At 38.9% G+C, this 25,465-nt stretch overlaps 1 protein-coding gene across 1 annotated transcript in view; it reads left to right on the top strand.

Moving 5' to 3' along the window:
* Positions 1 to 25,465, top strand: part of PHEX (phosphate regulating endopeptidase X-linked) — a 111,910-nt gene that overhangs the window by 80,894 nt on the left and 5,551 nt on the right. Inside the window, exons 15-21 of the mRNA XM_054056597.1 lie at positions 462 to 520; positions 12,479 to 12,533; positions 15,700 to 15,767; positions 17,560 to 17,690; positions 20,623 to 20,688; positions 20,812 to 20,916; positions 23,110 to 23,186. Of these exons, the coding sequence (XP_053912572.1) occupies positions 462 to 520; positions 12,479 to 12,533; positions 15,700 to 15,767; positions 17,560 to 17,690; positions 20,623 to 20,688; positions 20,812 to 20,916; positions 23,110 to 23,186 (561 nt within the window). The remainder of the gene's footprint in view (positions 1 to 461; positions 521 to 12,478; positions 12,534 to 15,699; positions 15,768 to 17,559; positions 17,691 to 20,622; positions 20,689 to 20,811; positions 20,917 to 23,109; positions 23,187 to 25,465) is intronic.

Consider the following 25,465-nt stretch of genomic DNA (forward strand, 5'->3'; position numbering starts at 1 on the left):
CTTGATGATCTCAGAGGTCTTTTCCACTCTGGTGGTTCTATGATTATATAATTTTGAGAGGAAATTTCTCCACACATGGTTGAAAGACACCTAAAAGAGTTTTCACAGTTACTATTGGTGTTGCAGCCTCTGCTGGGCGAACTTCATTTTGTCAGCATGGCAGACCTCACAAGCACAAATGTCACTCAGAATTAAAACAGATTAGGTAATAGGAAGCTTAACTACTGTTGACATTCGTTGACTATACACACTTAAAAGGAAGCCAATAAACAATAGATTTCGACGTTCTAGAAAATGTAGGTAGCATGTGTTGAAATGAACAAATACTTAAACTTTAATATATCCTAGGTTTTTCACATTTTTGCTTCCTTCCACTACATTCACTTTTTATCTTTACTCTTTTTATTCATAAAGATATATAAAAGTTTACTGACAGCTGAATCCTTTTGCTCTTACTACAGGTGGTTTACAAGCCCTACTACTGTAAATGCTTTTTATAGTGCATCTACCAACCAGATCAGTGAGTATCTGATTTTTGAGCCTCCTTTTTACAGTGCCTGTTTGGAAAATGTATGTATCAATATTCCGATAATATCTGTACAGTTTATGTGTTTGTGACTGAAAATCAGATTCTTGAACCCGGTAATTCAGCTGTGAGAGATCAAAATGAGAAGATAGTTCTGGAAAATCAAGGTTTCCCACAAATTTGAGTTAACTGTTTCTTAATGAGTTTTCCTGGGCCAGCTGAATTGTGACCTACTGTGTATGTAGTCTGTCTATTCAAATATTGGCTTTAATCACTTTTATTAGAGCTTACTATTTCTGTCTTCTGTAGCAAATATATGTGTACACATACATCTATAGTGATAGCAACTCAGTCCTCTAGTATTAATAAATACGTAGCAATAAACCTGACTAGAGGAGATTGTGATATAGACCAGAAAACTTAAGAAGCAATGTCCAGCAGATTTGTTCAGTACCTTCAAGGACAAGGAGTGGCATCTATAGTTAACTTAAAATTCTTACCTGTATAGCTTGATGAAATTATCTTATTTATATAGCACAACATAACTAGCATAAAATCATGCTAATTTTAGTTACTACTTGGTTTTAGAGGCATAAATCCTGGTTTGGAAGTATATGAGGTAAAAGACACAAATTTTAAAGATGTATATGGATTTAGATATTCATTCACATTTGGTTTAATGAGACTTTGCAGAGAAAAGTTCTAACTGGCTTTAAAAGTTTATACATGTATTTCTGTGTACAACAGTGTTATCTCTACCCTGACACTTCTCTTTGATCTTATTAGCTTTGCAAGTTAAATCAACTTTCTTTTTCTGTGCTGTCAGAATCTGGAAGGTGACTGACATGACCTCTGTGGTTTTGGTCCCCAAGGGCAGGCATGTCAAAAATAACTGAGTGATTCTTCCTTCTTCTCCTGAATCTCTTTTGGTCACAGAGCAAAGGAGTTTTTGAAAGATACAAAATAAATATATCACTCTGAAGAGGTTACAGCAGAGGACTGGTAATCTGGGTCTGCTGGTATCTGCTCCTACCAATTCCCATAAACAATTTTTGCCTTCAAACCACTCACTTAAATTCTTTTGTGTCTAAGTGAGCTCATTTGTAAAGTATGTATTATAATTAGGCTGTTCTTTTGATTAAAATTAGTTCTTGGCCTAGACCACTCTACCTTAATTAGAGGGCTGCCATCGTTAAGCAGCCGTGTGTTTGTTGATCATTTGAAGGAGCACTTGAGGCAGACTTCCCTGAGTGATCACAGCTCTGAGGTGCATATGAAACATGATAGCTACTGTTCCTGCTGAACTAAGCACCAGCCACTACTGCTGCTTCAGATGTATCCTGTGAATGGAGAGGAAAATCAGTCATCGCAAAATGAGAATCATCACTGTTATGTCTTCTTTAATATTGGGTCCTTTCAAGTTTCTCCAGTGTTCAGCTCTCTCAGCTTCTGTGTTATGGCACATTAAAGAAGACTGTAATGATAGGCTGGAGTGACTGAAGCTAAATTTTGTATTCACTGTGCCTAACAGTGTCACAAAGCAGAGAGCTGTCAAATGTAACCAATCAGTCATGGGTGTAGAAGCAATTGTATTTTCTATTATAACTGTTGACCTTCTGTTGTACTGCTGGCATCTGACCTTGAAGTTGGATAGCGCTGCTCACTGTTCTTTTAGGACGTTCCTAAGACAAAAAGGATTTAGATGGCTCTTTCTGAACAAAACCCTCTCCTACCTGAGATAGGGGTACCAATGTAATTATTCCCTAAAAATGATGGGCTACTGGATGAAAGATTCAGACAAAGGCACAGTACAAACAGTCTCCCACTGCTGGGTGGTGTGATATGTGGGGGAAGAGGCCCAGTGAGATGGGGAAGGAACAAACTCATGTCTGAAGTTGCTGATAAATATTTGATGCATCACTACTGAGTTCCCATTAATGCTGCTGGGAAAGAACTGCACAGTAGGAGACTTAGGCTTGTGAGCCGATGCATACTTGTATTGCATGATGTGTATGCTGGGCAAATCTTAGGCTCAGCAGTTATTACCTTACGGCTTTGCAGCTGTGTTTTTACTAGCAATCCATACAAACTTCTGTGGGGGCTGGTGATACGCTACAAAAACTGTAACCTTTTCAAAGGCTGAGTTAAATAACAGAAAAGAAGTTCTACAAATGAGAGTCATTTGAGAACAAGAAATAAGCGTGAATTCTAGTGAGTTAAATGTAAAGTGGTGATACAGCAAGCCTACAAAGATTTTGAGGACCAACTTTCTAAGAGCATTACAACTAAAAATAAAGCCCTTTTTCAAATACACTGAAAGAGCAGAGTCTTTAAGGGACAAAAATAAGATTATTCTTTGCATTAGAAGAGTTTGGGAAGTTCTTATTTTGGAGCTTTTTCTCATGGCAGGTAAGTCCCAAGAAGTGTTCCAAATTTAGTGTCAATAGAAAGTACTTTAGAAGAAAGTCATAAAGTGAACTGTGACAAATATAAGGACCAGATAATATTCTTTCAGATATTTCAAAAAGTCTTAGACAAGAAATTCCCAAACAACCAGCTTTGATATACAGGTTGTCACTTTTAGTGGCCTTAGCACAAGAATAATAGCTGTGACAAGCGTCAACTCCTTTTTTTTCCAGAAGGATGGGTATAAAAAGTCACTCTAGCCCCTGTATGAAGGAAACTGGTTGTGACCTCAACATGAATGAATAAACAAGAGTGAATAAGCATATGATACAATGCAGAAGAGTCAATGTGACTTAGTTTTTGCTTTTTCTTTTAGTCTATGCTTTCTTAGTACTAGAGTTTTTGAAATTCGGAAAGGAAGTATGCCTGGCGTATTACATTCATTTCCATAGAACAGTTTTGATGAGGGTCTTTCCCAATGCTATTTACTGGAAGTTATCATGGGACAAGAAAGAAAGCCCTTTCATAAATTAATGACTGGTTAGAGATAAGAAAAGGAGGTAGGAGCAAATTACTTGTTTTCAAAATATTACTTGTCCAAAATATTGGAGGTGTGTGTTATAAGAAAAGATCTGTCTTCACTAAAAGTGAAAATTAATAGAGAGTAAAAACTAGATGATTTAAAAACTATTAGATTTGGGAGAATATAGCAAAACTTGCATATACAGAAGATTGTAGAATATTTTGCTGCACTTGAGTGAATATATCCTTATGTTTGCTATTGCATCATTTAATTTTCATTACTAATCTATAGGTAACTGTAATTGTCAATGATTCTGTTAATATCTCCAAAGGAGAAATAAGTAGTTCTGTCAAGGTAAAATGAGTTGCAAAGAGCAAAGTTAAAAAATGTAGTACATATAATTTATCTTACTATACTACTTTATTCTTTACATGAGTTCTATTTCTTTATTTCCTCTTTTCCATAATTCAAAGTGTCTTCAGTTAAGAACCACATGTGTTTATAATGTCATTAATCATTTTTCAATCCCTGTTTGGATCATTTGGTTTTGTTGGTATTTATCCATCAATTTTCTCTCAGTTATAGGTACTTAACAAGGACAATAGCTACATGTCATTGTGTTTCTAAAAAAGTACCTAAGTGCACTTCATAGAATCTAAGCAGCATGGATACTATCTTTTAGTTATAATCATTGGAACACAAAATCACTTTCAGAAAGGCTGTGTTTATTTTAATGAGCTCTGCAGCAGTCAACAAATATGTGCTAAAAGCAGATACAAGTGAAGATCAAAGTACACTAGCATATTTCTGTTGAAGAAAAGGTTTTATTTCATTACAGCACTAAAACATTGGCCCTTGAGTACATTAAGAATAGAAGGAAACTGCTCATTAGGCATTTGGTGTATTTAATTTTCTTTCCAACTGTAAATATATATGCCTGTAGACTATATCAAAAAAGTAACATTTGTGGGTTGTGAACAGGAATGAAAGGGAGATTTGCAGTGAACTGCGGCAAATATAAGCAACACATTCATGAGGTGTATGAGTAGATGTATTGGATAATTAACTACCGTTGATATTATCTCCGTAAATTTATACCCATGCTCCTTCTAAGCCATTTGCGCTTCTTCTGCAGTTCTCTAGTGAAAGTCAAGAGGCTTCTTTAGAAAGTTGCTTCATTACATGTTACAGGAAGAACATATAATCTAAACTAGAATTTTAAAATTATGTGTGAATTAGCATCCATTGAGAAAGCCACAGATGAGAGCTCATATTAGCCAATAAGTATCATCTTTATAGAAAGCAGCATGCAGATATTGATGCTGGCAGCTTGCGATGCTGTGAGTTGTGAAGGAGAACTCTTTTCTTGCCAGGATCCAGGGAAGTGCTGGCAAGTAGCACATGGTGGAGGATGAGGGGACTGCACATAGGGGCACTTTCTCTTCCTTTAAGAACTGGACTAATTGGAAGATTATTGATGAAGTAGTTTCAAGTGTGCCATTAGTTTCTAGGAGGTTAATGAACATTACAGATTTGGACTAAACACTTTCTGAGCCCTGTTATTAAGTTAGCTTTAAGAGTTCTTAAGTGAGCCCTCATTTTCAATTTTCTGTATTTCCTAATGACCAATATTCCCTTTTATTTAATTATGGTCACAGGTGAGATGATTGCAGAATTATAGAATCATAGAATAGTTTGAGTTGGAAGGGATCTTAAAAATCATCTAATTCCAACCCACCTGCCATGGTCAGGGGCATCTTCCACTAGATCAGACTGCTCAAGGCCTCATCCAACCTGGCCTTGAACACTTCCAGGAAGGGGACATCCACAACTTCCCTGGGCAACCTGTTCCAGTGCCTGACCACCCTCATCATGAAATATTTCCTCCTAACACCTAGTCTAAATCTTCCCCTCTCCAATTTATAGCCATTCCCCCTAGTCCTATCACTACATGCCTTTGTAAAAAGTCCTTCTCCGGTTTTCTTTTACACACCCTTCAGGTACTGGAAAGTTCCTATAAGGTCTCCTCAGAGCTTTCTCTTCTCCAGGCTGAACAACTCCAACTCACTCAGCCTGTCCTCATATGGGAAGTGCTCCAGCCCTCATCATTGATGAAGATATTAAACAGCACTGGTCCCAGTCCAGACCTCTGAGAGATACCACTTGTTGCAGGTCTTCATCTGGATTTCGAGACGCTGACCAATACTCTCTGAATACGACCATCCAACTGATTTCTTATCCACTGGACAGTCCACCCATCAATTCAATATCTCTCCAGTTTAGAGAGAAGGATGTTGTGGGGGACTGTGTCAAAGGCTTTACAGAAGTCCGGATAGATCACATCTGTAGGTTTTCCGACATCCACTGCTGTGGTTACCCCATCATAGAAAGCCACTAGGTTGGTCAGACAGGACTTGCCCCTGGTGAAGCCATGCTGACTACCACTAATGACCTCCCCAACCTCCATGTGCTTTAGCATAGCTTCTAGGAGGATCTGTTCCATGATCTTCCCCGGCACAGAGGTGAGGCTGACAGGTTGGTAGTTCCCTGGGTCGTCTTTTCTACCCTTTTAAAAAATGGGCACAATGTTACCCTTCTTCCAGTCACCAGGGACTTCTGACTGCCATGAGTTTTCAAATATCATGGAGTGTGGCTTGGCAACCACATCTGCCAATTCCCTCAGGACTCTGGGATGCATCTCATCAGGTCCAATAGACTTATATATGTTCAGGTTCCTCAGGTGGTCACAAACCTGATCCTCATCTACAGCGTGAGGGTCTTTACCCCACTTGGTCCCCATCTTGTTGTCCATAGACCCAGGAGGGCGGAGGAGAGCAGTTGTCAGTGAAGACTGAGGAAAAAGTTGTTGTGTACCTCAGCCTTCTCCTTGTTTTTTGATACAAGGTCACCACTTTCATTCATCAGTTGGGATGTTCATTATTTAACCTTCCTTTTCTAACTGACGTATCTGTAGAAGCCCTTGTTGTTAGTCTTCCCTTGCCAAGTTCAGCTCTAGTTGTGTCTTGGCTTTCCTGACTCTATTCCCACACAACCGGGCAGCATCTCTATAAACTTCCCAGGTTAAGTCTCCCGCCTTGTACTGCCTGTGCAGTTGCTTCTCACTCTTCAGTTTAACCAGCAGATCTTGACTCAGCCACACTGGTTTCTTTCCTTCCTTCTGTGATTTCCTACATCTGGGGCCTGAGAGCTCTTGCGCTTTACGGAATTTTTTTACGGAATTTACTTAAATATTTGCCAGCTCTGTTCTTCTTCCATGTCCTTGAGGACTGTATCCCAGAGCATCCTACTGACTAATCCCTTGAAGAGCTGGAAGTCTGCTTTCCTGAAATTTAGAGTTCTGACTATACACCTCGTCTGTCCCTTATCACTCAGGACCTTCAACTCCATCAGTGTGTGATCACTGCAGACTAGGGTGCCTCCGATCTTGACATCACTAATGAAATTACTTGTATTGGTGATCATCAGGTCCAATATTTTATCCCCTCAGGTGGGGGTGTCTATTAACTGGGTTAAGAATCTATGGGTGGAAGTTCCCCAGTAGGATGAGAGCTTGTGAGTGTGAAGCCTCCTGTAGCTGGAGGAAGAAGGCTTCAACAGTTTGCTCTGCTTGATCAGGTGGCCTAGAGTACACTCCACCACCAAGGTTCCTTTTGTTGCCTGGGTCATTTATTCTCCCCCACAAACTTTCAACTTGTTCATGGCTACTCTTCAAAGACAGCTCTTCACACCCTATCCATTTCCTGATATAGAGGGTAACGCCTCCACCCCTCCTTCCCAGTCTGGCCCTTCTGAACAGCCTGTAGCTGTCGATAGCCACACTCCAGTCACAGGATTTGTCCCACCGAGTTTCAGTGATGGCAACCAGATCATAGCTTTCTAGCAGCACTGTAGCTTCCAGCTCCTCCTGTTTGTTGCCCAGGCTTCTTGCATTTGTATAGAGGCACTTCAGCCGGGCTGTTGGCTGCATCACCTTCTTAGTGGAAGACCCTCTATTTCCCTTGAGGTATTTGGCTGAAGTTTCCTTCCTGGCAACTACTACCTCAGGATTCTCTTGCTCATTCCTGCAGGACTTCAACTGTGTCACAGCATCCCAGGCATGCCCTGGGGCAGCAGACGGAAGGCCCTTACCATGATGCATGACCCTTACATCCATTCTTTAATTCTTCTTCCTAAAATTCCTATCTATAGATGTATAAAATAAGGGAACTTAATCTGCTTATTCTGTGGGTTTTTTTGTTTTCCCCCCCCCCCCCCCCCCGGTAGTCTAGTACTTTTCTCCATTAACTAATAAAGATTAAACTTTACTGTAAAAACAGGTGTTTTCACAGATTTCCTATTCCCTTAGCACACAGTATTCCTTGACACCTCACAAACAATCTCATGTTTCTCCTCACGTTGCTGCATTGAGGTTAGGAAATGCTAATTTCTCTCTTTCTCATGAGCAGTAAAGAGCTTCTTGTCAGGAGAAGCAGAAATTGAGCCAAGAATTGAACCAGAAGCTGCTGAGCTTTCTACTTCAAGACCATCATCTGCCTGTTAATGAATTTATTTACTAATCCTTGGAAAGTTAAGCTTTGTATTCCTGCACAGACAGAAGAGTTACTGTGCCTTACAAAATTTATATTTTCTATCCTCTTTTTCCACAGGATAAAACTTGAAATTAAGGATTCAGGTTCATGTTATGACAGAGACCTTGATCCTAATTATCTCATATAGATGCCCAAAGCAGTCTGGGATTCTCTACAGCACCTGATATGTTTCCTTATGTCCAATGTATCTGAGACAGAACTAGCAGGAGACCCTTGCTCATTGAGATCGGCAGCTGGAGTCCAAGCAGTCCATGCAAAGCCATCTCAAAAGGCACTAGAAATAGATTCAGATGTCCAAACTGAAGTCTATGGAATCACTTTAAACAAATGCATCTTGCTCTTTGTGCTATTTTTAGCCTGATAGCCAACAGCTTAGTCATCTTCAATCATCACAATTCCTTACGCGAATTTACTAGACTTTGTTTACTGGCTAGCAGTTAATCTGCTTGTATCATTCGCCTTTAAAACTCTCCATCTGATTTCATTCAATGACAACTGAAAAACAAGTTACGGCTTTTAAACACATCCAAGGATTGCCAGTAGAACAGTCAGCAGAGTATCCTGTGTATCACACAGTTTAGCACAGCTGTTTCCATATCCATAATTTATATACTGGATTCACTATCCTGTCAGCAGGTGCTTTACCTAAAACAAATAATTATTGGAAATTATAAATGCGCTGACTTGGAATAAGGCTTCACTAGATCTTGTCTAGTTCTGTTAAAAATATCATGCAGCATAACTGAATAGTGTAATTGAACTATAGAGTTTGAATTCATTTGAACTCCAAATTTCCTTATGATTTAGTGAGCCCTCTCATATATTTTTAGTTTACTTCATCTATTATTAGCCTGCATCGTTTCAGTGAACCATCAAATGAAATGTGATTGCTTGTGTCTCCTTGGTGAAGTAACAGTATTACAGTGAGTCTCAAAGCATTCACCTGCAAAATGTGTATAATAACACCATGAAGGTATTAGCTGGTAAATGGATTCATTAATGACAGTAAAGCCTCTGTAAAATTGGAAAAAAAAAAGTTTAAAATTTGAAATACATTCTAAGAATCTTTATAGCACCCTACTGTGGACAGAGGCTGAAAATTGAATTTTCAAATTAAGCTAGAAACCTTCAAGAAAGTTAAAAACAGTCCTGTACAGATAAAGAGTGATGTCAGAGCTTCAAGATCAGCATAAATTCAGAGTAAAATATTTGAAATAAGCCAGATGTAATCCACTGCTTGAAATGCCCCTATGCTCCAGAGCAGCAGGGTGAGTAAGTGGAAAATTCAGCAGAGTCACTGTTCAGGGGTCCGGACACAGGATTTTAGAAAACCGAAGTCCACCTGGAGATGTGAAAAAACCCCATTCCTGCAAGTGTAGCAGCAACAGAGGAAAGTCTAGGGAAAATGTAGTCCCACTGCTGAATGGGGACAGGGGACCTGATGACAAATGACATGGAAAAAGCCAAGGACTGAGTGCCTTCATTGCCTCAGTCTTTACATTTCTTTCAGGAATGCCAGGCCCTTGAGAGCAGAGGGGAAGTCTGGAACAAGGAGCCTTACCCTCAATGGAGGAGAAGGCTAGGGAATATTTAATCTGATTGGGCAGACACAAGTCCATGGGCTCTGACAGGGTGCAGCTATGAGTGCTGAAGGAGCTGGCTTGTGTCACGGTGAGGGGGTGAGGGCACTCTTGGTTATCTTTGAAAGGCTGTGGTAGTTGGGTGAGATTTCTGAGAACTGGAAGAAGGTAGATGCCATTCCTGTCTTCAAGAAGGAAGAGCAGGGAACCACAAGCTAGTCAGCCTCATATCAGTCCATGTGTACATGATGGAGTGAATCCTGGAAACAGGTCTCTTGATCAGCCTTCTACAATGAGATGACTAGCTCTGTGAATGAAGGGAGAGCTGTGAATGAGATTCATCTTGACCTTAGCAAGACTTTCAGCACTGTCTGCCCTAGCATTCTGAAATACAAATGGCTGAAAAATGGATAAGTGGACAAGCAGATAGTCAGGTGGACTGAAATCTGGTTGAACTGCTAGGTTTAAAGAACTGTGTCCAGAACTGCTGGGCTCACTCTAAAGGGTGATCAAAGACACAAAATCCATCTGGAGGATGATCTAGCCTGGCTCTCCCACTTGGCCATCTGTGTGATGCATGGATGCAAGATACCAGTGCTGTTCTGTGACAGCTTGAACTCAGGTGTCTCCAGACTTCCAGTGCTCTTTTGGCATGTGACACCAGTGTCCATCTCAGAATGATGCTGCAGTCCTATGACTTTGCTCCATAGGTAAATAGGTTGTGAGAAGGTAAACAAGGCAGCTTTTGCAAGTCCAGCTCCTACATATGGCAGATAGATCTGTGCGGAGTCTGTAATAAGACAACACAGTGCTTTCCATGTGCTCTTGGTGAGCAATGGCCTGGAGTGTATGCTCTGAGCCTGTACTAGTAATAAAGTGTAATAAAGAGGCTTTCACCCTGTATCCTTGTTCTAGAGCTGTGTAGAGGGAGTAAACATGAACAGACACACTACAGGCTATAATTTATGGTGAAGAGTTAGCTTAAAGTACTTTCGCATTGCCTCTATCTATTCCTTAACATATGAAACTGAAGTCTGGCTGACTTGCCCCTCTTGTTCGGTGCTTTTCTTGCTTGAAATCCAGTGACATATATATAATCCCATTAGTATTTATTGCTCCTCAGCCTACTAGGAACTCTCTGAATTTTGTCATTAAGTTTTTTAGGTACAATACGCCAAGCAAGAAAGAAACAGATTTCACAAGGGAACCGCCTGTACTGGAGGATTCAAAACAGCACAAAATAAGAATCTGTCAGGTGATCTATCTCCTGTTAAACTTTCAAGGAGATTTTAGTTCTAGGACATTGTTATTATCATTCCCTCCAAGGATGATCTGGTTGATGCTTGCCTGAGGGAGACATTGCATACAGAGGGATGCTCTGTGTTGCCAATTCTGAATCTGCTCCTTTGTAGTGTTGCAGTAGGGGCCAAACACTCTCCCTCATTTAGTGCTACTAATCTCTGCAGAACAAGACATCTTTACTTTACTAGCTAGCCTAGAATCAAAAAGAAAAGAAACAAAAAATCCTGTTGTGGGTAATGCATTTCAGTTCCCTGAGTTTTCCTCAAGTGTCTTACCTTCTAGTGGCTTCTGACTCTACTTTGGTCTGAAAGTACTTTTTAGTCTTCCTTTAGTACATTCAAACTACAAAGCTGCCCAGAAGAAGAAACTACTCTTTCGGCAAGCTGTCAGCTCACGCACATCTTACCTAAAATGGATCCTGACTTTGAGTAAAATAATTATCAACCTACTGTATGGACTCAGGATTGGAGCTTCTTCCCATGTGTTCACATAACTTGTTTGGTGAAAACTTTATCTTATGGCTTAACTCACATCTGACTGTGATTCAGCAATGTCCTATGAAGACACTTTAGATTATATTTCTCAGATGGATGAACCTGAGCGAAAGCTCTCACCTAGTTTACTATAAATAATGTTTATTGCTTTAACCTAGCACGCAGACAAGTGCAAATTCACTACGCAAGTCTACACTTGGACAAAATAATTGCAGCTTCTTACAAGATCTTGATAGCCTCTTGGTGCAGTGACAGGAACACAGGACTGTGTGATCCCTAAATGTGATCTGAGGGGTGACTGAGCAACCTTGGTTCATACCATCTTCTGTTGGGCTTATTTTTTCATTCTGGCCACAGTTCATGTCGTCTGCTGTGGGAGGAGAGGATGATGCAGGTGTAGTGGACCATAATGATTCCTTCACCAAATGGTCTCTTTGATATGTCCAAAAATCTTTCCTAAGGTTCAGTAGTTGGAAAGAACCAGGCAATGTAGTTCAGACTAGATTTCCCGCTCTTAACACCAGCTCTTAAATTAGTGTAATAACAGGCAGTTTTCATCAGTTTGTGTGGTTGTACCATTAGTGTAAGATTTTTAAAACATACATAATAAATACAAAACAGTCTTCTGTGTGTGCTGGAAGACAAGGAGTGTCGGATCAGGAAAACTTTGTCCTTGACGCTGGCACAATTGTATATTGTACTACTGGAAAAGCAAGTGATAACATGCTTGAAACAACAAAGCAGCATCTGGAGAAGTAAGAGAAAAAACACTCAGAAAATGAGTTTGAAAACCAAACTTTTTCTAAGGGAGGAGCAGCAGAAAAAAGCAGATGGGTGAGCTGGGAGGACACGTTTCTTGCCACATCGATTGACATGAATCACACTCAGCTTATTGTCTTTAAAGATTTTGTAAGCTTCTCTTGCAAAACCTTCTGAAACTAAAAAAAAAGTCATAAATTCCAAATGCTTGGGGCTTGTGATCGTTACTCAGCTGTGTTGAACTAGGGACCTCACTGTTACTGTTTTTGCTACTGCAGGATTCCCAGCAGGAGAATTGCAAAAGCCTTTCTTTTGGGGAACAGAATATCCTAGGTAAGTATTGCACCTGGAAATGAGGAATAACGGGGAAATGTATTGGAAATACATATGGACAGAGAATAGGGCCTGGAGACGGTTACTCTGCTGAAGAAGACCAACAAGTAGTGCACAGGAATATTCTGTTGTCCTTTTGTAGGGAAAGCTTAGCTCTTGGATTGTGTGTTCTTCCTAGCTGTGTCCTGCTTCTACTGTTGAAAAACCAGACTTTGAAAACTGCTGCTTTGTGCAATAACTTTTCTTACCCCTGGGAGCTGTATGTTTTGCTGTTGTCTTAAACCGATGACTGATTTCTCACAGGAGTTGCTAATTAAGTGCACCTGAGTGGAAGTGTTTCAATGCTATGGCATGCAGATGCAGCAGTGTGCACATGGCAGGTATTAAAAGGAATTGTAAATCAGATAACTAACACTTCCTGAACAGAAGTGAATACCCTGAGAAGCCATTTATTATCAGTTTATTGTTCACTTTGTGCTAATATCTAAGATTAACTGTGGGTTTTCTCCTGTGCCTTTGGAGGTGCATGAAAATATCTCCATGTGCATCAGTGGTTGCCTGAGCAGTCCCCTGTGCTATGTAGCTGGAGAAGCGTAATTATAGATCACGCATATTTAATTTTTTAAAAATCACTGCTTTTGTGCAGTTCAATAACTGCAGGTTTAGGGCAGGATAAAACCGTGGGAAGTTTCTGACAGGAGTTTCTGAAAGTTCTTTTGCAGTTACATAAAGCCACTTACTGGTGAAATATTTTCTTGATAAATCTGTGTTAAAAAAAGAAATCAAACTTTTGAAACATTTTGAGTTCACCATCTTCCAAACTGGATATGTCCTTGTAAACAGGAAATTTGGCAATATATGTAGAGATATAAATTCAGTTTAGGAACAAATAGATTTACATTCAAAGAGAATTCTTATGAGCCAGGTGACTCTATAAGTGGTAATTGGGGATAGAAGAAAATCCTTTCTTGTTAAGGTGAACTTATTTTCTCCTGTGGTTATTGTGGACCTGTTTCCACCTTTCCTTTCTGAAGAGATTTCTCTGTACCCTGACCTTCTACTGTAGTGATAAAATTGCATTTTTTTCCAAAGAATTATACTTTACTCATTTCTCTTCTTTAAAGGTTACCTTTGCTTAAATTGGTTTTGCTTGAGTACGTATCAAAATGAAATTTAGTAAACAAATGTAGCTGTTTTATAACAGACAACAGATTGCTTTTGTCCTTGAAATATTTTGGATCTGTTTTCTGTCTGCTTAAAAGAAACAGTACATGGCACTGGAACAGAAAAATCATCAAAAAGTCATCAACACTTGCTGGAAAACTGATTTGGAAATATGTAGCTTTTACTGCTGCTTTAGTGTCCAGTTCCAGCATAACTAACAGCTGCATCTATTTGCATAAGGGGAAGCTAAGTTATCACTTGACATCTCAGTATGTGAAATTACCTTTCAAAAGCTATCATTCATACTTATGAGTCTCAAGTGCCAGATATATTGAAATATAGACTTCAAACTACCTGAGTTGGTAGCTTCCTTACAGCGCTATGAGCTTCAACAGTCCAAGTTCCCCTCTAATATGGTCCCCGTTGAACTGCACCTAATCCTCTTCATCTCTGTCCAGCTGTGCCCCAGAAGCGAAGAGCACAAACAGAACTGGGAGCATTTTTTGCAACTATGTTTTTGAGCTGGACAAAATGCTGAAGAGTCTTCACAGAAGCAAAAGCCAAAATTTACCCCAAACTTCACTCCATCTTTTGGAGCCAGGGAAGGTCCTAGGACTGCCTGGGCACCAGTCTGTTCTTTGTCTCTTCCACTTGTGGTCACTGAGAACCTTAGAAGAAAATAAGTAATTTAGTAATAGAGTTTATTGGTTCTTCTTAGCCTCTTTCAAGGTTTTATGCCATTCTTTTTATACTTCTCCAGCTGTATAACCACTTTACTTCAGATGTGGAAAACAAGTCTAATACAGTACATTTGGTATGGATAATTACCACTGTGGGCTACACAAGATTAAAAATTTGTCACACAAAAGGATGATATTTCCATTGCTGAAATGTATAATTTTAACCAGCATTTTTTAGTGAATATTTGGAATAATGCTTGGGAAAAAAAAAAAACCAAACAGCAGTAGGAAGATTTTATCTCATGCAAATTACCTTTCAGGAAAGAAAAAAACAACATGAAGGATTGTCATGGGAGCAGGGGGAATGAAATGATATAATACTTTTTTTGGCATGACTGAGATGAGCAATTAGTGTGCTATGGATCATTTGGTCCAGTAATAACATGTTACTCAAAACCTTCTGTCTTTCTCAAATTTCAATACAATGTCTTAGAAATACCATAAGCTATTTCAAAATATGGCATCTCAATAACTGAAATAATTAAAATCTCAAGACAACTTAACAAATGAAAGCTAGATTTACTAAATCACTTTTGCCTCATTATATCTACTGCATTTGATACAAAAAAAAGCCCTGGACCTTTCCCTCTCTCATCTCTATTTCCCCCAGATTTATTTGGGTTTAATGAGGAAAATACAATTAATTGTCAATTAGGAATGCAAGATATGTCTTTCTATTCTTTTTCCCCAGTGCGTCAGATCTGACTGTAGATCATGTCCTTTTTCTGAGCAGGTGCAAGGAAATTCTATGACCTCTCTTTCTTAAAACTGAAGTGACATCTTTTTAGTGCTTTACAAATTGGAATCAATCTTTTCCAAGTCTGTTTTTTGCATACCAGCGAAGAATGACTGGAGTTGGCATTATGGACGATATTGCAGCCTTTGATCTATTCATTTTTTGTGACAATGATAAGAGAATAATTTGACCTATGACTTTGTCCTGTTCTCGGTTAGAATATCCACAACACAGTCAGCTGAAGGAGACATTTTGGAGCTCAGATGATGCTAAGGGATTTGATTAGAAGAGGGAACCATCACAATGCTTTTTAAAGCGTTATATTAAGGGTTACTTTTAAACAAGCAAGAGCTTAACATTCAGACTTTTGACAACTTTAAGTCAAAATTATGCAGGTATGTTTTTTAGACCTATTATCCCTATTATCAGTTTAAATAAATAAATAATGGTATTTCCTGACATCTACTGTCCTTTAATATGCATAAGCCTGGACACTTTCTGAGGAAACGGCTTTTTTCTGTTACAGGTCACTAAGCTACGGTGCTATAGGAGTAATTGTTGGCCATGAGTTTACTCATGGATTTGATAGCAATGGTGAGTGTCAATATGTTGCTAACTTCTTTTTTTACATACTTGACAGATAAGAAAGCTGACTTCTATGTGCTTTAGAGTTTTATTGTTTTGTTTTTTAACGATGGTGAATTTTGTGAAAGAATTATAGTTTTTAAAATTTATTTATGTATAATCCTTCTTGTCTGAAGTAGATTTTGTTTGGTAAGGAATGCTACAAGTTTGATGCTCTCTAATTATTTTGAACGGGAAGTAAATAGCAACAGATTCTGAAAGTCCTGGCTGGGAGGAGAGGAAAGGGCAAAAGGAAAACTTTTGGATGACAAAAATTACTTCCAAGAAAACTTTACATTTTAGTTTTGACTTTTTTTTCAAAAGACAGTTAAATACAAATATTAAAATAAAACAGTGGAACAGAACATGTATTGCAAAATATTAAAAAAAGAGAGAGAAAGAAGAAATGACCTGAAAATGTGAAACCAACTGTCCTGAAAAACTGGATAGAGTGGGGCATTACCACCATCTATTTTTTTCTCTCTCATTAACATACTTTAAAAAATCAGGCTACTTAGAGAGAGAGGTGGTGAGGGAATGGACAGTGGAGGGAGGTGTGAAGGAGAAATGCAAACCTCCTTCACGGAGCAATTCTGAGTGTCTGATAGACATCCCACTGTGACTCGCTGTCTAGAGAAGTCTCTATCCTCTGAAAATACATGTAGTTTAAGGAGAAGCAAGCTTCTAACTGGCTGGCTAACTAAAGTTAGGTTGCTTATGTTGCGTTACTTTGAACACCCTTTAAAAAATAAAAGGTAAATCTTGTGTCCTGTTGACACTGCTCTGAAACATTTTGTGTCAGTAGACACTCCACAATGGACAAATGTTTCTTCACAAATTCCCATATCATTTGCAGAAGAGTATGTAATCTCCATCATGTATCCAGCCACTCAGAGAGGACTGGATTTGATTTGATTTGATTTGATTTGATCTGATTTGATTTGATTCCCTAAGCAAACCACTACCTCTTGTCCAGGCTCTGACCTTCAAAATATAGTGATAAATGCATCTCTAGGGAATTCGTCATCTTGAACATGACAACATACAGTGAAAAATTTTAGAAATAAAATGATTAAAGAAAACATCTATAGTATTTGGTATTATGTCTATTGGTTGCTCCCTACCTCACCTTCCTGCATTTCTAACATGGCATGTGTCTGTTTGGCTGGAGACATGATGGAGATTAGATGCTGTCCTACAGCTGAGATGAAGCAGTGACTTGAGGTTGAATCTTCCTCAAGCCATTGCTGTAATTGTCAGCCTGGGAAATGGGATGTATATATTCTCCTTGCTTTCATGAATAGGATTCAAATATTTTGTATTTGCTCCAAGGCAAAAAATGGAAACTTCAGAAGTTTCCATGAAATGGATATTTTTTCCTGGTCAAGCATACAATTAATTAATAATGAATTAGTTATCATCAGGTTTGCAGAATCAAAGACATATGGGATGAGGATGGAAAATACAATTATACTTAAAAGAAAGCTCACATGCCTCTTACACTAGGTAATTATAAAATGTACTATAGAACTCATGAGTTGTTACAATTTTTCTCCTGAAAATGGCAATTATGGCAATAAATAGAACCCCAGCTTTTCCCTGCTGACTCGAGTGGGGTCAAAATATTGCTCACTGACCTTATACATTTTGCAAACACACTTGCATGAGTGCATTCACCTCTAATTTCTGTACAGGTGATCCCAAAACTGGAAAAATATGGGGTTTTCTCCCATAAAAACATTTGTTTTCTTTCTTTTTAAAGGTCGGAAGTATGACAAAAATGGAAATTTAGACCCTTGGTGGACAAATGACTCCGAAGAAAAATTTAAAGAGAAGACAAAATGCATGATTAATCAATACAACAATTACTACTGGAAGAGAGCTGGCTTACACGTATGTAAAACACCAATGATTGAAAATGATGGTGCATTAGGAGTTTTGGGGCTTTTTTGAAAGTTATCTTTTTATAAAACCCAAGGCATTGGGATATTAGGCTACCAACTTCATTTCTCACAACAAATCACTTTTTTGAAGTGAATAATTGTGAAAAAAATTGTCTGTCAGATTTGATTAGTCTAGCCAAATACCACATCCCACATGCTGATGACAGGGTTAAACCCCTTCTCACCATCACATAATTTTGGAATCACAGGAAGAGGATGAAGCCACACAGTAGGGCTGTTCTAATTACTGTGAGCATGTTAAATGTCTTTGGAAGACGAAGTTTGTAATGAAAACTGAGCAGTCAGTCTGTTTAAAGAGAAAAATATAATAGCATGTTTTATAGATTACTTTAGCAATCTCACCTGTTATTTATTACAGCTATAAAATGAATGCATAAACTCTATTTTATTTCAGATTCAACTCTTGCTATTTTTTCCCATGTCTGAATGCAGAACCAATTTGTATCTCAAATGAAGGGAGTATGATGGCAGTAGCTCATAAAAAAGGATTGAGAAAGAAAATGCGAGAGATGATTTCTGTTTCATTGTCTATCAGAGCTGTGGGCTTCCCTGAAAATATGCATGTTATATGTGTCCAAAATGAACGATAAATAGGATAAATCCCAGACCTTCAGAAATTAATAGTTAAAATTCAAGTAGTGGTAGCTGGGGCATGATTTTAGTATGAATTTTCAGGATAAAACACATACCCCAGAGCTTATTCAATTCTACCACCGCTACTTACATTTTAAAATTAGAAATACAATTATGCCTTTGCCTTTTAAGAATAGGGAGGTCACATTGAATGCTTAGTAATATTTTTAACAATTCCCCAGGCTGTTTGTGTTATTCTCAGAGATAACAAAGCCATACAGCCGTCCAGTTTGAAGATCAGCAACTCAGAATTAAGGACTTCATATAAACTAATTTACAAATAAAAACTTCTCAGGCTCATTCCTGAATATCTGTAGGACAAAAATTGTTAATACAGAAATGCCACATAAAGAAGGTCATTAAAACCTTCCCCAAGGGTGTGACTTAGACCTTCCCATTCTTCTGCCATTGACTTGGCCATAACCTTTACCTTCAACGGTGTCTCTTGATATGGAGTAGATCTGAATTTCCTCTCCAGACTAGCTACTGTCTGGAGTATTAGAGAGATCTAATCTAATCTAGGCTTATTAGAGAGATCCTGTTACCCACAGCCTTGTCATCCACATGGCTTTTTCCTCCTATGTCCATAGGGTAACGTACAGCATTTTTTAGGTTGTACGAGAATCTTTGTGTTTTCCACCTTTTTATATGTATCAATATTCTTTGGGTTTTATACTCCATATGAATATTTTTCGTGTATCAAGAAACTTCCTTACTTTTTTCTTTCTCATCACAATAAATATGTCTCCAGAAAAGAAGCATAATGAAAGAAAAAGTGGATGTAGAAATAGCTTCAAGAGTGCAGTAATCACATAAAGTCATCTCATCAAATAAAGGGCTTACTGTGGTCCCTGAGACCTGTCATGAACTGTCTGTACAGAGCAGTTTCAGATTCCTGACCCGTTGCTGCCTGAGATCAGCAGAAAGACTTCTTCCACGTATTAAAATGACCTATGGCACAACTGCCACTGCTAGATTATGCTCATCTTGTGCTCTAAATCAATCTACTTCACAAGCGCACTGCAAGAAAAGTGTATGAGTAGGTAGGACAGAAAAAAAAAGCAGTTGGTGTGTGTGCATGTTCCCTGGTGTCTCAGTATTTTTTCTCCTAAAAACCTCTCTCCCAGCCCCATCTACAGCCTCCTGGGGGGAGGGAGGGCTGGCAGGAAAGGGGTGCACCTTATTACACCCTTGGGTGTAAGTGTGGACCCAAGGCATCAAACAAGATACCTTGAGTCCAATCTCTGGGTGCTCATCTGCACTGAGTGGTGGTGCTGCGCACACGTACCTCCATATCCCATAGGTCCTTTTATCTCTTCTCCTCTGTTTTCCTCTCTTTCACCATCCTGAATCTAAGGTAAGTCCTGACACCATCACCCCTATCTAATCCCTGCTGCATGGGAGAGCCTCTCATTGGAGGATCTGCAGGCCAGCATTGACCTTCAGAGCTCGGCTCAAAATTGTGCCCAAATACCTTGCTTATTCAAGGCATAGTAGAGAGTAAAGCTGCTTAATTACAAAGAGAATTTGGTAACCCTAAGACCTAAGAAGGCTGGGTGATCAGAGATAATGCTTCACTTGCAGAAATGAGGATTTCTTCATAATAATATTGCCCTTGGTAATACCAGGAGACTGTCTTTTTCACAAAGCTTATGTAGTGCCGCTTATGCAATATATTTTCATTGCTACAGCTCCTGCTCTTGGAATCAATACTAGGGAAAAGCAATGTGAATCTCCTTGGCAGATATTTTTAGAGCACTGAATATACTATCAATTTAAATTCTGTCTCTGACAGTTATTTTTAACTATGCTGTATTATATTATGACTTAAACGCTAGTATCCCAGTAGTGTAGTAAGTTATGTAAAGAAACAAATATAACCTTTTATCTAAAGTTTAAGAAAGGGACTACTGGTTCTTCCATGTAACCAGATAAAAACAATCATCATGGAAAAATTATTGATACTCAGATCAAAGATCAGAGACTAGATTTTTGAGTGCATTTTATATACTACATTTTGCGCTAGAGAGATCTAGAACCAGAACCAGGATAACTCACCATGGCAAATTGTTTACTGACAGTTTTCTCACTGAATCCTGGTTCTCTTGACCAGAGATATGTGATACCTGAAGTTGTACTCACCTTGTTTTGTTTTACTGCCCGTTTCTTCAAACTGATTAAGAAGGAAGTTCAGAAATGGGTCAAATGGTGTTCTTTCATTCTGCCAGGTGAAAGGCAAGAGGACTTTGGCAGAAAACATTGCAGATAATGGAGGTTTGCGAGAGGCTTTCAGGGTAAGTAGATGAAAAATACCTGAAACATAGTATTATTTGAAAAAAAAAAAGAATAAAGAAAAAAGAAAATCATTAGTTAGGCTTCATGTTGCTGAAAGGCACTTAGTATCTCTTTCTTATTAGGCATACAGGAGATGGATTACAGAAAAGAGGGGAGGAGAGGAGGAGCCTTTACTGCCAGGCCTTGAGTTCACACACAACCAGCTTTTCTTTCTGAGTTATGCTCATGTGAGTATTACAAACGTGATTTGAGTACCTGTCTATTAACATGCACTGTGTGCAGTACAGAGATGAGACTGCTTTATTTCAACAATCTACACCAGCCAAACCAGGTATAAGCAGAGACTTCTCCCAGGACTGTTATTTCTTTTCCATTTTTCTCTTTGTCCTCATCTATCCGTGCCAGAACTACTGAAATTATTCTTGGTTTTGCACAATTTTGCAGCTTTCTTTCCTTTTGTTGCTTCCCTCCAATACAATTCCTTCTTGCCTGGATTGACTCCATAGGCACTTTCCAGTCTAGCTCCCCAGACTTCTGGTGCTTGCAATATGTAGTTTATTCTGACTACTTCCACCAGACTCCTGTTGCAAATTTAGCACCACTACTCATTACTGAGCATGTCGTTCAAAGAAAATAAGAAGCAGCAAAGAAAATCTTATTTTATGTTTACCCATCTTTGCTTTACCCTAAATATGCTGTTTCATAACTTTCACAGGAATTACGAGTGTTTTAGAAAAATCAGTAGAATAAGGGGGAGAATCAGAAATTATTTATTTGGTTAAAAGAATTGGAAAAAGCTCCCTCCATGAGAAGTAAAATTGGGCTATAAAACTTTGCTCACCTGGTGGTTGAAGGAATGAACCACCTAAAAGTGAATATACAGGACTCAATGCAGCCAATGCAACAATCCCTGACTGATGATAATTTCTCTGCCAAGAGTCAGAAGTGTATAGGTCTGTAGCCATTTCAGTTTGACAATGTTGACCAATGAAAAAGATCTACTTTGGTTGTTTTATGCTGAGTTGAGTTTCACACTGGGTCAATTTTTCTCCAAGAAAATTTTGAAGCCATAGGGATGATATGGGGGTCTTACAGGACTACTACAGGAATCACTTGTCCAGTGAACCCTCTGAGGGGGAGGTACATGCACAGTTAGAGCAATGTATATCAGATGCCCTTGGGCTTAGTATATTTCCAGAGACCCCAAGAGACTAAACAGAGTCATCCAAACATCCAGGGCTGTCTTCAGCTGGACAAAATTCCACTGATGTCTACATATCCTATGGGCAGTCTAGCTTAAAGCATTTTGTCATTAGCAAATAATAATTGTTTTACTTAGATTTTTTTTGTGCAAAGGATACAAGATAAGAAGGATTAATCATTTGTGCAAATATCTTCTCTAGCCTGCTTTGCAGTCAATTACAATCGGGTCAAGCATCGTATCACAGAGTCATAGAATCATGGAATGGTTTGAGTCGGAAAGGACCTTAAAGATCATCTAGTTCCAACTCCCCTAGGATGGGCAGGGCCACATCCCACCAGATCAGGCTGCTCAAGGCCCCATCCAACCTGGCCCTGAACACTTCCAGGGATGGGGCATCCACAGCTTCCCTGGGCAACCTGTGCCAGTGCCTCACCACCTTAATCATGAAGAATTTCCTCATAATGTCTAGTCTAAATCTTCCGCTCTCCAATTTATAGCCATTTCCCCTAGCCCTATCACTACATGCCTTTGTAAAAAGTCCCGCCTCAGCTTTTTGGTACACCCCTTTCAGGTACTGGAAGGTCACTGTAAGGTGTCCTCAGAGCCTTGTCTTCTTCAGGAAGAACTCCAACTCTCTCAGCCTGTCCTCGTATAGGAGGTGCTTCAGCCCTCTGACCATCTTTGTAACCATCCTCTGGATCCAGAATATCAGGAATTGTAAATTGGAAGCCACTGATGGAAACCTGAAGAATGTGTAGTTTCAAAAGAAACTGACATTCCAACGTGGAACAAATATGTCAGATAATATAGCTTCAGTTCTAGAGATGATAAGCATCATTATGTGTACCTTTTATTACGTAGCTTTGAGATCAAGAAATATGCTAGCTATTAAGGCATGAGTTGCTGCAGCACAAGCTGAAATGCAAGCTACCATTACAGAGAACTTCAAAAGAAGAATTAGTAAAGTGGCTGTGATTAGGTGATGGGAATGAGTGGGTGGAGATTAAGAGTGAGTGAAGGCTGAATCCATTAAGGGATATGAAAAACAAGAGAATTTACTAACAGAATGTTAGCAAAGGTGAAACAATGAGTTTGTGGTGTCTTTCCGTTTTGTGCATTCTGTAATAGCCACCTTAAGAACAGTGACTTCATATTCTGCTTTACTTACAAAGTCATCCCAGTTAACATACTTATTTCTGTTTTTATCTTTTATTAGGTAAGATGCAATTCCTTTAGACCAGAATCTGCAAGAGAACAAATATATGTTGGAGCTCACAGCCCTCCTCAGTTCAGGTAGTGCAAATAATGTGTTTGCTCAGTACGCTTACCGAACCAACCACGATAGTACATAAGCACTGAAATTTAGCACGTTAAGAGGGGTTTAAGAGCAAACACAAAATTGGACTCTGCTCTTGGCTTAGATTGAAAATGAACTGTTTTTATTAACTTATCCCTCACTATTACAAATGCTTGTCTGATAAGATGAAGGGCTTGTATCTACCTTCAAAAGCACTTGAACCAGAGCACACTCTGACCCCTGTGATGTCCTGTAATCATGGTCTGAGTAACTAAAATATCTCATCTATCACTTTCTTTTTTTCCTATACAGTTCTAATTTAGAAAACTGTGTTTTAAGAGAGTCCTTGATTTAATCTGCCTGAGTTCGTTAAAAGCTTTAAAGTGAATACCTTGAATAGTATTGATGAAGCAAAGTAAATGCCCTGTAAGTTCAGTTCAAAATTAAACTCTTCAGCTGGCCTTCAAAAGACACTTTTCTTGAAGGAGCTTTGGTAGTTCAGCCACAATAGAATGTCCATATCATCGCCCAGAAGGCCTCGCATAAGCTCTCCTAGCCACAGACACCCATGAACTCAGAGCATGAGAAGCTGGAAAAGGGGGAAGGTTTAAAGACTGCATAAGAGCTAGGAAGCCACAGTTTATGGCTCTGCTTCTCCACAGAGTTTGTGTGGCCAAGAGCAGGTTGTTTCCGTAGGGATTTATGTCGATTGCATTTACTTAACTAAGAATTGCGTGTTTGTCCTCAGTCAAGCACTACATTACCCCTGTATTTGAAGTGAAGGATGTAAATTCCAGAAACTGAATTGTTGTGGAGGTATCTCTGATACACTGGATTAGTTGCCTTTTGGAGATTCCTACTGCTTTCTGCTGACTAAAGATGGAGATGGGATCCCACTTTTTCAATAGCTAAATTTAGATGATGTCAGCCCCCTTTGCCTGAGTTCTCTCTTGGGAAAGTAAAAATGACAACATTGTCTTCACAAAGGAGCTGTGAAGTTGCTTCACAGGTACTATGACATATTCCCTGGACATAGCCACGCCAAAGCTGAAGATATAAACATAGCATGCATAACACTCCTTGGTCTGCTTATTAACTAGAATGTGTGAAGAAATAATAGAGCGGGAAACATGATAACACAAACCTAATATAAGCCATTATTGCAGTTATGTATGCTTGGTCTTGGTAGACTTTCACACTCTGCATTGAAATCTATACTACTGTACCTTTTTCAATACCTAATACACCTGCAAGCTAGTGTAAAACTAGAGCAGTATGCAAATCTGCATGCCTTTTAGCAATTGATAATACATTATGGTAATGAAGACGAGAGTATCAGGCCAATCTTCAGCCTACAGATTGATAGATTTTAATAATTCCTACACTTGTTAAGATTTTTGTAAGACAATCATCCCTTGCCTTTTAAAGTCCTCAGATTTATTTACCTCTATGTATATTTACATGCTTTGAATCATTACATATCTACATTCCCATCAGACGGTGCTAACCACAAAATATAGAGGGAAGCCTGAGGAAAGAGCATTCATGAGGAAACCTCATGAAGAGTTCAGGCAAAGAAAGAAAATTCCAGAGGAGATTAGATGAATTTGAGGTCTAGAAAATACAGACAAAATTTTTCTTTGTTTTTATGTGGATACTCAGAACATGCTTCTGTTTCAGACCTGAAATGAAAGTGTGGTGCTTGCCTCTTCTTGCAAACTGTATCAACTGAGCTAAAAAATTATATTGTCTGTTTCCCCCAACTTTGCTTCTTTTATGTCCCAAGACTATTATGAATATAACAGCAGTACAGCTAGTTCCGACCTTGACAGCTGCTGCTATCCAAAAAGGCCAAACAGCACTTTTAAAAGTAATTATAAAAAGTAACTATAAAAGATGATAGAAATGAGCAATCCATAAACTGGGTATAGGTGTGTGCACCTGAGCTAGTTAGTCCAGGTTCTTTACGCAGTCAAAAAAGAACAGGCATTTGGAAAGAGTATATCTTTCTCTAAGTAATAAATTCAGATTACTTAGACTTTGCAAGTACATCTTCCTATTGACTGTCAAGGGATCCCAGGGTGACCCATTCAGTGAAGGTGTCTCTACTGTAGTTCAATGAGATAACATCCAGACATCTCACTTTCATTCCACAGTTAATGTGCAGAAATATCAAACCATGGGTAGAAAAGTCACATGTATGGACATATAGTGATCTTTTGCTGGCTAGATCCTGGTTTCATTTATTATTGATTGGCAGATTTTCAGTATTAGT

The sequence above is a fragment of the Cuculus canorus genome, chromosome 1 (genome assembly GCF_017976375.1).
Source record: "Cuculus canorus isolate bCucCan1 chromosome 1, bCucCan1.pri, whole genome shotgun sequence".
Taxonomy (NCBI): Eukaryota; Metazoa; Chordata; class Aves; order Cuculiformes; family Cuculidae; genus Cuculus; species Cuculus canorus.